Source organism: Thermobia domestica, chromosome 9, assembly GCF_964235325.1.
Source record: "Thermobia domestica chromosome 9, izTheDome1.hap1.1, whole genome shotgun sequence".
Classification (NCBI taxonomy): Eukaryota; Metazoa; Arthropoda; class Insecta; order Zygentoma; family Lepismatidae; genus Thermobia; species Thermobia domestica.
This window is the reverse complement of record NC_137462.1, coordinates 78,447,334-78,460,473: the sequence shown is the minus strand read 5'-3', so window position 1 is coordinate 78,460,473 and position 13,140 is coordinate 78,447,334. Positions and strand designations below refer to the sequence as shown.

Genomic DNA, 13,140 nt, shown 5'->3' with positions numbered 1-13,140 from the left:
CTTTACAACCCCTCGAATACCGTCGCAGAGACTCTTGTATGGGCGGTTTCACTGAAAAAGGACAGCTTTATCGGACCTGTCTGTATCTCGAACATCTGAAAACGATTTTTAAAGTGGGATACAGCACCATCAGAAATCACGAACACGGTTTGGGAAATTGTAGACACTTATTTTAACATATTCGAACCTTTTTCTATAACTAATATTTTCGCTTTTCTTCGAGTATTTTTACAATCTTGCCTATGGCTATGAGTACATGAGTCGAATCATGTGTTTTGTCGACGTTTATTGCAACAAAACGTCAGTTGTTTCATAATAATATACCACTGCCGTAAAGATGGAAATTTGCTCGTTTTCCCGGTGATATAACTGAATTTCAGCGAAGTCCACATGAACTAAAATATAATTTGTATCTTGAAATTTTATACGATGCCTTTCGTTAGCGATTATTTCTCTTTGGATTTTCTTGATGTAGTCATGAATTACAATTACATTGAATTACATTAAATTATGGTGTTTTCGAGAAAATGACGCCCCAAAATGTCGATTTTTGAAAATTTTACAATTTCTCTAATTTTTTGCGACGAAACGGTTGCACACAGAAGCGATACACTTTTTTTTTTCTTCGGAAAGCGGGTAACTAGGTCATACTAACCGTGAAAACAGAATTTTAAAATTCGAACCGGAAGTGCTCGAAAAAAATTCGCAAACTTCGACTTTTCAGATAAACTCACGTTCATTTGTTAATTTATGTACAAAAAGATACGCATGCGCAAACCAAACTATAATAAAATATAATTTATTTATATCCTTATGTACATACTAGCCTACAACAAGAATTATAACTCTACCTGTCTCCTCCGAAGTTGATCATTTTCCATGTCTTCTACAATTCATAAATTGTACTCCCCGTCTTTGATGGCCCATTACTTGGCGGGAAAATTTTTTTCGACAAAACAAAAAAATATGGGTCTTTTAAAAACATGTCTAGTTGCTATAAAAAAAATTTTCAACAATATCTGAGATGGTGATGGTACATGCTCCTATACTTTTTGTTGTACCTTCGAAGTGAAAGATATCCATTATTAAATTTGTTGATGGTTGGACTCTAGTAAGTCAGAAACTACAAAAAATAAAGAGTTTGTTTTGTCTTATATTCCTGCGATTGGAACGGCCTTATCTAAAAGATTTTCATTTATATGAGAAAATAGTGAAGTTTATTTCTAAGAATAAAATAATAATTTTCAAACTTCTTTATTGACATATTGAGATTTGAAGAGGAGCTGAATAGAAGAATTTGTTACCATTTACATCAGTTCTTTCAGACGATAAAGTTCACTACCCTGAAATGGGAAGAAGTCAAACCTGGAAGCATTTTACTAAAGAAACTTCCATAGAATGTGCAACATGTAAATATTGAAGGCTAAAATAAAATAAAGAACAAAGGTAGCACAGATGTGTTACGGAAGCATTTAGAAGCACAGCATCCTACTATATTACATAATCCGAAAATAGTTTTGATGAATTTTAGATATTCAAACTTGTTATCACCACAATTTCAGATGTAGGTTTGGATACGAATCAAGATCTGAGATTCGGATTTCAGATCCAGATCTCATTGGATCCGGGATATCCGGATATTTTTGGCCATCCCTAGTTCAGACTAATTCTATACGTAAGATGCAAGATAAAGAACGCAAAATATTGCCCACAGTAACATGTAGAAGCATTTGTTATTTACTAAATATTCGCACTTCACGATGATTATTGTAAATCCTTATTTATATGTTAGTCCTACTTTATCTTTTGATCACGAAAGAAAATCAACATACCCTTACACTTTTAACAATATCTTACCTTGAACCCTTCTATGCCAGTTCCCATAGTGTACGATTTTCCTGTGCCTGTAGGGCCGTAAGCCATAACCACGGCGTTATAACCATTGATGACTTTCGACAGTAAAGGTCTTACAGTCTCTTCATAAACAGCATCCTGCGTTGTCAATTCATTAAATATGTGGTCGAATTTGAATGCTCTGGTTAATGCGACGATAACCTAAAACGAAGTAATGCAGATATTTTCAGAGTACGACAAAAAATATTTACACTAAATAATCTTCTACTTATTCTTCATACGTTTGTTAAGATAAAAATTTTATATTTAAAAAAGCTTATCTCTAAACTAATAGAATAGTTCTTATTAAATGTTTAGTTCTCATTCCTAGTAGTTCGATGTAGTCCTAGTGGCATTACATTTTGCTGAGAACCTATTTGCCATTGTACATAATCGGTTAATAGTTAAAACATGTTCAGCAGTGAGTGACTTCAAAAACTTGTCACATCATGTCATACGAGACACAGTCAAACTTTACAAAACCTTACTGCCTGCAAATTATCCTTGAATACACTCCTCCATCGATCTTGTCACTGTTGGGAATAACCTTATTCAAACTTTCAACAATAGTTTAACAAAAGTACTCACATGTACTCTGTCAGATAAGTAAATGTACAGGGCGCGAGGGACAGCATGAGCTATGACCTTGAAATCCGCAACTAACACACTTGAAAGGAACAGGCAAACCTAATAGTGTTGCTAATTGCCACAACGATGAACTAGAATTTGGCAATTTGAAGCATTTCTGGGAAGGGATGACAAAGACACTTTGAATCAATCTGCAGCCTTCATTTCTCATCTTCATTTAGAAAAAAATCTGAACAATAAAGTAGCCTATTTATTTAATAAGATGTAAAAGTGCACTCGGTGCGTTAAAGGTTTCCTTACTCGTTTATTCATTTTTTTAATAAATGATGATTGTAAAGTAAGCTAAAGTAAGTAAAAATTACATCACATAACACCACCTATATTTGTAATCCATTCATTCTGGGGACCACGACTCATGTCCTAGACTTAGGGAAATCGTGGCTACAGACCTGTCAACTCCTTCCCCTCTCATACAGGAAAGTTTGTCATTTTCGCTGGTAAAACAAAGTGGTCCTATTGGTACCCTCCCTCTCGGGGTGGTTTATTTATGACACAGATGGGGGCGTCTTGAAAGACACATGAAGGAGCCGAACTGGACCTGTGTTCTTGTGTTCAGTGAAGTGTGGTTCTTTGTGTAAAGTTCTATGCTGTTTTAGTCTGCGTTGTGTGCTGGTTTGTTCCTTTTTTTTTTTTTTTATCATAATGGAGAGTAAGAAGAGCGGAAAACTTGGAAGATCGAAAGTGATTCACAGCCAAAGCAGAGAGATTTTGGTTAATGTTTATGATTTTATAAAGAGAGAGGCTGACAGTGGAAATCCAATTAATGTAAAACAAGTGTAAAATCGAGTATCTGAAGAAACCAGTGTTTCTGTAAGTACACTAAAACTGTTTTGAGTGAGCAGGAAAAACACAAAATCATGGGAACGAATTTTCTACTCCGAATAAGAAACGAGCACAACATAAAACAAAAATCTCAGTGGATGATTTTCACAAATGCGTTATTCGTCGAACAATTAATTAATTTTATATTGTTCAAGGTCAACGACCTTCTGTAAAATCACTGTTGCGAGTACTTCGAGAAAAGATTAATTTTAATGAAAGCACTTGGTCTTTACGGAAAATAATCCGTTCCTTAGGATTTAGATGGATTAAGGCTGAAAACAATAGACGACTACATATAGAAAAAGATGAATTTCGGTCAAAGAGATTGGCTTATTTGCGAGTTATAGATCATTACAGAAGGCAGAACCGCCCCATAATTTACATGGATGAGACGTACTTGCATTCATCACACACAAAACAATACAGGTGGAGCGATAAGAAGAATACAAGTATATTCACACCAATTTCTCAAGGACAACGCGTAATAATCATGCATGCTGACGGAGAAAACAGTTTCATTCCAGACGCGTTAGTCATGTTCAAATCTGGAATAAAATCTGACGATTATCACGACGACATGAATTATGAAAACTATGAAAAGTGGTTGAAGTCGCGGCTAATTCCTAACTTGCCAAGTAATTCAGTTTATGCACCATATCACAATGTCTGTTTAGATCCTTCACTGACATCATCATCATGTAAAGCTGTAATGATCGATTGGCTTGTAAGGCACAATATTCCTTTCAAACCAGGGTGGATTGATTTAAATCACGATTTAAATCACTTGATTTTTTAAATAAAAATCGTTGATTTAAATCGAATTCCGAAATAAATTAATTTAAAGTGAAAATAAGTAAAATCCCGTTTCTGTTTTGTTATTTCGATTATGGAAATTAATAATCATAATACAATGAGACTCAAATGTACAGTATAGTATGAAAACAAATGTCATGCAGAGGATGATTAGGGAAAATCCCGTTTTGAACAGGTAACGGAGCAATCCTGCTTTATTCTTTTCGTAACTTTGGGTTTGGGTTTTAAGGTCGTTAACTATTCCAACGGGGAAATCACTATCGACATTTAAGACGAAAATTCTTTTTTGTGCGTGTCTGTTTGTTCCTAGATAATAGGGTGTATTTAGAGGGGTCCTATCCCCTCTCCATTTTTGTTTTTTGTTTTAAATTTTTAAAAATAGGCCCTTGCCAAATATAAGTACCTTTTGTGAAAAAAAAGTGTCATTTTGATAAACGTTGCTGTACTTTTTCCTTAATGCTTAACCTTTTAAATTATATAATTAAATTATTATATTTAAATTATATTTTTAGGTGATAGGGTAGAATCTTCATTATTCGATTAAAAAAGTACCAATAAGGCTTTTTACTTCGTTTTCTTCAAGACTGGAGGCATTCTAGAACACGTTACATATGCTTTCACTCCTTTCTGCGTTGAGGCATAGTGTGTGATGACGTCATAAATTTAAGGAGACGATATTTTTTGTTATGCGTATTATTATTATTATTTGGCGGGTTATATTTTGCATTCAGAAGACTGAAATTTTGCACACTCGTTCAGTGCATAATTTTCAGATGTTTTCAGATCTCTATGTGGAAACAGCGAGGTCCAGAGGGACAAAAATGTTTTAAAAAAGAATATTTCTAACAAAAACATAGTTTTTTTCGTGGTTTTCCCGCCTCAGATGGAGACACATTAATGTTACCGTTTCAAAGGCTATTCTGAAGAAAATGATGTACGTACTATGCTCCTAGGACAAATAGGAATGTCTCAGGAAACTGTTATCTGAGATCCTGTTTTATACGGGAATCTGGGGTACTTGGGGAATATTATTTTTCGCGGGCTTACTTTTGCACCTACAAGATTGAAATTTTGCACATTTACTCAGTGCACCCCTCAGTATTTTTCAGATTGGTTTCAGATCTCTGCCTTAAAACAGGGGGAGGGGTCCACAGAGGTAATTTTAAAAAAAAGATATTTTTAACAGAAAAATCCTTTTTTTCGTGATTTACCCGCCCCAGATACATGATGGAGACATTTAAAGGGACCCGTTTGAAAATTTGTTTTATTCTGAAGAGAATAACGTACAAATCATGATCCTAGGATAAATAGGGATATGTGAGGAAATTTTTATATTACATCCGGGTCATCGTGGGAATGTTCTTAGCTCATTGTTCCCTTACTACTCAAGATAGAAGCTTGAAATTTAGTACACCCCTTAGTATTTCCCAGTTGATTTTGAGATCTGTGCATTAACACAGGGGAATCCAGAAATCCAGAGGGGATCAAAATGTTTAAAAAAAAGTTTAAAAAGAAGAAGAAGGAGGAGGAGAAGCCGATTACTCTCAAAATTTCCCGCTTCAGGGACATGATAGGGAAATGTGAATGTTACCGTTTCAAAAGCTGTTCTATTCTAAAGAGAGTGATGTATTTACCATTATTCTAGGATAAATAGGGATGATGCTGTAGCTGCTTGACTGAAAGTCTATAATTTACCTTTAAAAAGAGCCATAATTTAAAAGGGTTAAGAAACTGTTTGGGATTGATATAGGTTAACGATTGGGGATAATTCAAAATTCAACCCCAATACTTTCACTTAAATGGCATAATTAGCATTTAATACTAATTCCTAATGCTTTTTCTTCAGTTCGCGACTTGCATTATACGAGGAGAAAGATTTGATTTAAATCAAAAAAATCGATTTAAATAAAAAAAATCAACAAAAATGATTTTTTTTTTTTAAAAAATCATGATTTTTTCCACTCTGTTTCAAACAAAATATGTACAAACCAGAACTTTATAATTTAATCAAAGCCAATAAAGCTCGTTTTCGGACATTTAAAGTAGATTCTCTCCTTGCTGAATATGAACATACAGTTCTTCGTTTGTTCCCTTATCATCCTGATCTACACTCGATAGAGTTGATTTGGCTGCAGTCAAAGAATATGTACCAGCAAGAAATAAAACTTTTTCCATTAACGATGCGATGAAACTCGCCGAAGAGAAATTTACAATGATAACAGCGGAAGAGTCGAAGGCTAGGTATGATAAAGTACGAAGATGTGAACAAGCATATTTGCAAATGGAAGCTATTAGACGTTCTTACTGAAAACATTACAATAAACTTGGCCAAGGACAGTGAAAGTAATAATAGTAACTCCTCAGAAGAAAGTGACGACGAGACGGAAGACGATAAGATGGATTTTATGGACGGTATTGAGCCTTTATAAATACCTGAAGCTACAGGTAAGCCTATCATAATATATGTAAGTTACGTTAAGTAGTTATTATCTATTGTTGTAGGTTTGTATCGGCATGGATTAGAAACACTACCAAAATATCTTCCCTCTCTCTCCACTATCACCCTCGCAGCGATTAACGTTCTTCCTACCTCCCGCTTCTCATAGCTCATCCTATTTCTCGCGCTCTGTACATCTCTTTTTTGAGTCTGGCATTCCTGCGCTCTAACCGTGGAGAATATGAGAATTAAATCAATCAAAAGTGTAGTGAAGGGTAAGGAGAAAAGTCTAATCTGAATAAGACATTGAAGAGGGGAACAAACTGTGAACACGAATAGTGCATGGTGTAAATAAAGGACGACACCGAAAGAGAAATCCAGAAACAACAGGTAAACGAAGAAAAAAAGAGTAAAAATTGTCGAAGTGAGAACATAAAATACAAATGCGAACAAATATTCCAACAACTAAGCACATACCAAACAGCGATCTTGGTAGTGGTTAAGACGTTAGACCATAAATCCAAAGGACGTCAATTCGAATCCACTCCTAGGAGTATATTTTAATATTTGTTAATAATGCAAACAGAACATGAGAGGTTGCAAAAGAGAACGTATTACCCGTTTAATAAGTTAAGTGAAAATTCCAGTGACATATACTAGAGAAATGAAACAATGAAAACAAGGAAGCAGATGTATCTAATCAGGGATATGTATCAAAGGGTGGTGATCGAAAAAATGAAATTTTCCCGAATTTCGCACATGTGTCTCTACAATACGCAAATTTCTTGATAAATGTGCCTATTCTAGAGACCATGACGTCAGAAATGCCGCAAAATTTCTGTGCACTTTGCCGATCATCACCCTCTGAGACGAAAACCACTCTCAGTTCGAAAGTTTGTATATATATATATATATATATATACAAAGAGAAAGAGAGAGAGAAATGTCCCGAAACTGAGAATGAGATGCGTCCCTTCAAATCGACGAGATGACAAATAGATCTTACATAATAAGAATGCCTAATACAAACCGCTATAAAACATCAAACTGATTATTGCAAGCATTATACTAAACTATTCGTTCACCTAAGGTTTCAAGATCCGAACCATATACCACTCTTATTCCGAATGTCAAAACATTGGGCATTTTTATTTCAAATCACACAACGGGTGCCCATCGACCATTTTGAATTCTTATGAAAAAAAATATATATATTAAAGATGGACATGACCAGAATACAGAAACAAAATAGTCTTGGTCTCTGATGATTTGCAACAGTGTTGCAACCTCTTTGAAAAATCACCACAGATAGTTACTTTTGCAGCAGTGAGGAATTGGCGTTTTGAAGGTATTAAGAAAGAACAAAACATGCTAGAAACCTTTCTTGTTGTTTATTTTATACTATGTTTTCAACTCTTCCAAACCTAAGATACAGAGACATAAGAGGTGTAACACTAACTGTAATAAAATTGTTGAACTTCGAAAAAACTTCGTTGTGCACATATTTCGGATATTTCCTGTGCCTAAACGAAAATAGATAAGATTTGTTTTATGCTAGGAATAAATACTATAGAAACGTGACATTATAGTAAAAATATTATTTCCTAAATATCTGTATACTACTAGTGATAATTTAGCATAAAAAAAATCAAATATTCAAAAATTAATATATCAAAAAAAAAACATCTTGAGTTTTTATAAAATTTACACAAAGCATGCACACGACATTGTTCTCCATTGTTTTAAAGACCTAATCGTATACTATATAAGTGTGCGAATATGGGTGTCCACAATTATGACGTCATAAACCGCGCACCCAAATTTCTGCTCTATAAGAAAAGGTTTGGAAACAATTATTTGTTAATTTAATAGTCTTTCGTAAACACTAGATACCTCACTCAACATTCTTGATACTCTTCATCGTCTTTGTTATTCACTAAAATTCAACAAAGTGAGAGCCTTCAAAGCACTGGGTAAAAGAGCACTCACATTAATCAACAAAACTTTAGAAATAAGTTGTTAAGCACTATTCAGTAGTATTTTTCCGTGACCAGCAACTCAATTTCGAGACATTTTGGAGATTTTTGTGAACAATTTTCCAATTCGAGTCTTTTTGGAAACTTTCGTGACTTTTTCCGTGTAGTAGACACCCTGCTGTAACTTCTGAAGAATCTAAATCTGACAACAATCTTGGACGGATTGAGGTTAAATAAGGATTTTTCTTACCTGTGGCTCATTAGGTGTATAATCGAAAATACTTAAACCATCATTTTCTTCGAGAGGTCGAGCTCTGACAACAACCCGCAAAGGCTGAGGATCATAGCTCTCCGAAGGCACCTTAAAAAAAAAAAAACAAAAATAAAGCAAACTTTTTAAAATTGTATGTACATGAACTAACTAATAAACTTCCATTAAAATTACACACACTTCTTAAGAAAATGCATCTTGTAATGGAAACATGTTATAACTTGTCGACTTTAGAGTCAACGCTTATTCAACAACTTATATTGTACATATTTTTTTCTTCAATCTTATTGCACATAGCCCGAGCTCTATTTAAACAGGTTTAGATCAGGCTTTCTATTTTTACAATACTAAGTGTCAACTATAGAATTATTTAAACACCTCTATCCCGGCCAATGAAGTTTGTGGTGACCAACATGTCCGTGGGATTGTCTCAGGGTACTCCTGTTCCCTCTCACATTCTCATTCCACCATCATTCACTTGCCTTAATCATCCGGCCCCATTAGCCTAACAGTCATAACTGTTAGACGTTAAACTGAAAGATTTCATTTCTAACAATTCCAATAAATAAACTGTGCATTTTTTTCTTGTGCAATCTATTTACAGGTTACTGATAGAGAGGCAGGGAAAGAGAAAGATTAAAACACTTTTTGAAGAAATGTTAAGTCACTAGTGCTAGGAATTTTAGGTGCTGCACCTTTTTTAAATTAATATACCCAAATTAGCTTGTCTTACAAAAATATATAAATAAATAAACTGTTAAAGTGTATTTCCGTTGCATCTTTTCTCAATGTCATAACATTTTTGCACTTTTTAAACATATTATGACACTTTTGCAGCATTTTATTCCGTCGGTCTGTCACACCAATTCCTAAAATGTATACACACTGCAAAACACTTAATAGTTACAGGTTCCATAAACATCCATGCGAACTATCTAGATATTTAATAGACAAGCTTAGGTTCGGGGTGAACAACTAGCAACAATTAAACAAGCAACACCACTAAAAAGCACGAATGCTATGTAACAGAGTCAGGGCAGGAACGCAGAAGGGGAGAACGAACAGCCCTAAAAGAAATACAAAGCTCAAACCTAACCTGCACATGTAAGAAATGTGTCAAAATTTGGTAGAACCCTCTGCTCGAGTACGTATTGCCAATTTCAATAATCCGTACCGATCTACATAACGTAATAGCTCTTTGTCTTCACCAAAAATAGGTTGTTATAAAACTCATAATTCAAATGTCACATCCATTACATGCAACTACTATCTTTGAATACTCGGAATTTATTTCCTCATTGCATAGTAATGTATGATGTCAGCATGCCTCCACTCAATATAGTACCTACAATTCGCAGCTTCTGGTACTACTAAATACGATATTGCAGTTTTGTTACCATGAAATTCGCCATTTGTCCTGTAAATTTTACGTATTTTTCAAACTTCTGAATCTACTCTCCGGCGCTTAACCCGAAATTAGAAACTAACTTGTGCCAGCTGGCCATTAAAAGATAATTTTATCTAACCGAGCAGGGCAGGAGCTTCAGCGACAAAGTATATGTACGGTACACAAACAAGGATAGTCCAAAAAAAAAAAAAAAAACACACACACATCGCAAAAGACCACATAATTTAGAACGCTTGTCATTGTTTCACACCTGTAACTCTGTATTTAGGCTATATAGGCTACATAAAAGGTTTGCTACTTCGTGCAGAAATACTTCGCTGGTGGAAATTATGGCAAGTTTTTACTTCGGTCATTTCATTCAATGAATCTATTAATAACGAAGACAGAAAACAACGTGCCTTCCGGGGCTCGGATTGAGTATAGCCCGCTCCCCCAGTGATTTTTAACGAATCATAGTGATTCTAACGATTCATATTAGTTCATAATGAATCGGAATCGCATGTTATAAAGTTTTAAGATGTAAATCTTGCGGTAAGGAAGCTTTAGTATAAGTAGTAGTAGTAGTTGTAGGAACGGGTTAGAAGCCCCGCTGGGGTTAGCTGGGTTCTGTTCTCGATATAAGTAGTAGTAGTAGTAGTAATAGTAGTAGCAGTAGTAGAAGTATTAGTAGTAGTACCTATAGTAGTATTAGTAGTAGTAGTCTCTTCCAGTTCCGGTGACAAAGAACTGGGGGGAGCGGGCTATACACAAGCCCGGGGCTCTATCCCGCTTTCACTCGTTAATCTCGCTTGGCAGTACTATGTGAACTAAATATTAACTTTCGTACAGAAAGAAACCAAACTAGCTACTAACCTATATATAGGCTACAGTCTAATAGTTAAGTTCTCAAAACCGGAACCGAAAAATAAAATCACTGAAACGAAAGAAAAAAATAGCCCTTGTAATGAGTTTACACTTGTGAACATAAAATACTAGTTTCCTAGGGCTACATCGCGAAAAATTTTTCCGACAGTGGAATTTAATATCATTTACAATCATCTTTCATATGCACTAACTATTTTAATCGTAAAATCATTATTTTTATAACGCACTATTCCTAACCGTATCAAGCTCTCTTTATAGTCCTCACGTCACAGGGGAAGTATGATTGTTTTCGATCTGAAACATAAATATATTTCAAATTCTTACCTTCGTTTCCATATCTATTTACAGGTCATAAAAATTAAAATGTATTCGTATCAATTCTTTTCCGGCTAAATTGACAAGCACAAACACGTTTCAAAATAATAATCACACCCAACGCAACCAATCAAATTTGTCGATTAGTTTTTCACACGATACTTCTCGTATTTCCTTTGTTCTATCTTTCCAATCCTCAAGTAAGGTTTTAAAAAGAGTTTTATTGAATCATAAGTCGTTTATTCAAATTTATACATAATTATTGAAACGAGAGCCTCATTGGTAGCCCTGTGCGCCAAAGCAACTCACAATATGCATCTTAGCTTACAGTAGTCGGAATAGTAGTACTTATAACGGTGCAGTTTTATTACATGGATCCCGCCATAAATTTATCTTATAGATGATCCTTTTTAGGTAAATTTACTCTCTGGAACTTAAATAATAATTTTTGGGGCGTGGACTTTCATTCCTTGTTACCCATTCTCATTAGAAGGGCTTCAGTGTACGTATACCGTAAAAACAATTGTGCAAAAAGCAATAACCAACTTCGACAAGGTAATCACTAAAAAACACGAGAGCAGAAATACAACAGGGAGCCCCTGCGGGGATGTGTCCGTAGGGAGCAGGCGCATCCGCAACGATGGGTATACACATAAACAATGAAAGCACAAAATACTCTAATGGGGCGTTTACACTTGGTCGATTTAGTCGCACGACTAAAACGACTCGCTGCATTTGCCACTAAATCGAAGCAACTAGGCCGAATCAAATCGATAGATGTGTTCAATTATTTCAACCACAGAAAATAGAACGCCTTTCAATTCAGTTGCCAGTCGATTAGTCGCATTCGATCAACAAGCGATTAAGTTGAAGTCCCGTTTACACGGTCGATAAAGTTGAAAGTGACGTCAATTCAACTGAATCGAACGCAAATCGACTAAGTGTAAACGCCCCATAATGGTATATAAACATGGGCGTCCGCAGGGGGGTCGAACGGGTCGACCGACTCCCCTGGAATCTAAAGAGTACAGGCTAGTATCTCTAAAATAAGAAGTAATTGTTTCAAATAAAAAAAAGGTATTTAAAAAAAAGAAGAAGAAGGTTTAAGCCTGTCTCAGACGAGACTGAAATAAGTCTGCATTTCACGTTCTAAAACTCACAACCTTACTTAACGATCGTATGAGAAGTAATTTGCCCTTAGTTCAGGTTGAAATTTTCTGTTGACCTTATTTGGATTTTATTCTCAGGTTTCTCCAGACATGTTTCTAGGGCGGGAAGAACAAAATAATACGTCTATAATATAATAAAAATAGAATAGTACCGTGTGAAAATAATATGTGCCCTTCCGAATATTAAGTCTGCCAATTCTTCATTCCACGAACCATTTCATCATCGTCCATACGGCCTTCCAAACTTGTCAGTGTTAAGCCTGTCTCAGACGGGACTGAAGTATGGCTGCGATTCACGATCTAAAATTCACGACCTAATCTTGCCTCAAAATGACGCCCCCTACGTGCTCTCAACCAGCTTCGCTCCGGGACAACTGCCCCAAATATCCCCCCCCCCGTAGATATGGCACTGTGTGTTTACATTGTGTTAGGCTAGTTTTAGACGGAAGCATTTATCGTAGCAGATGTGCTGCCAAAAATCTCGTATAATATTCTAAGGCATCAAAAGTATATGGCGCTTTTAC

The 13,140-nt window shown here is 35.3% G+C and overlaps 1 protein-coding gene across 2 annotated transcripts in view; it reads right to left on the bottom strand.

The window, feature by feature from the left end:
- Nucleotides 1-11,608, bottom strand: part of LOC145694776 (uncharacterized) — an 85,294-nt gene extending 73,686 nt beyond the window's left edge. For both annotated transcript variants that reach the window (XM_081771406.1, XM_081771407.1), the window contains exons 1-3: nucleotides 11,457-11,608; nucleotides 8,840-8,950; nucleotides 1,858-2,055 (exon numbers count right to left, since the gene is read on the bottom strand). In XM_081771406.1, the coding sequence (XP_081627532.1) occupies nucleotides 1,858-2,055; nucleotides 8,840-8,950; nucleotides 11,457-11,468 (321 nt within the window). In that variant the 5' untranslated portion in view covers nucleotides 11,469-11,608. The remainder of the gene's footprint in view (nucleotides 1-1,857; nucleotides 2,056-8,839; nucleotides 8,951-11,456) is intronic.
- Nucleotides 11,609-13,140: the final 1,532 nt, after the last annotated feature.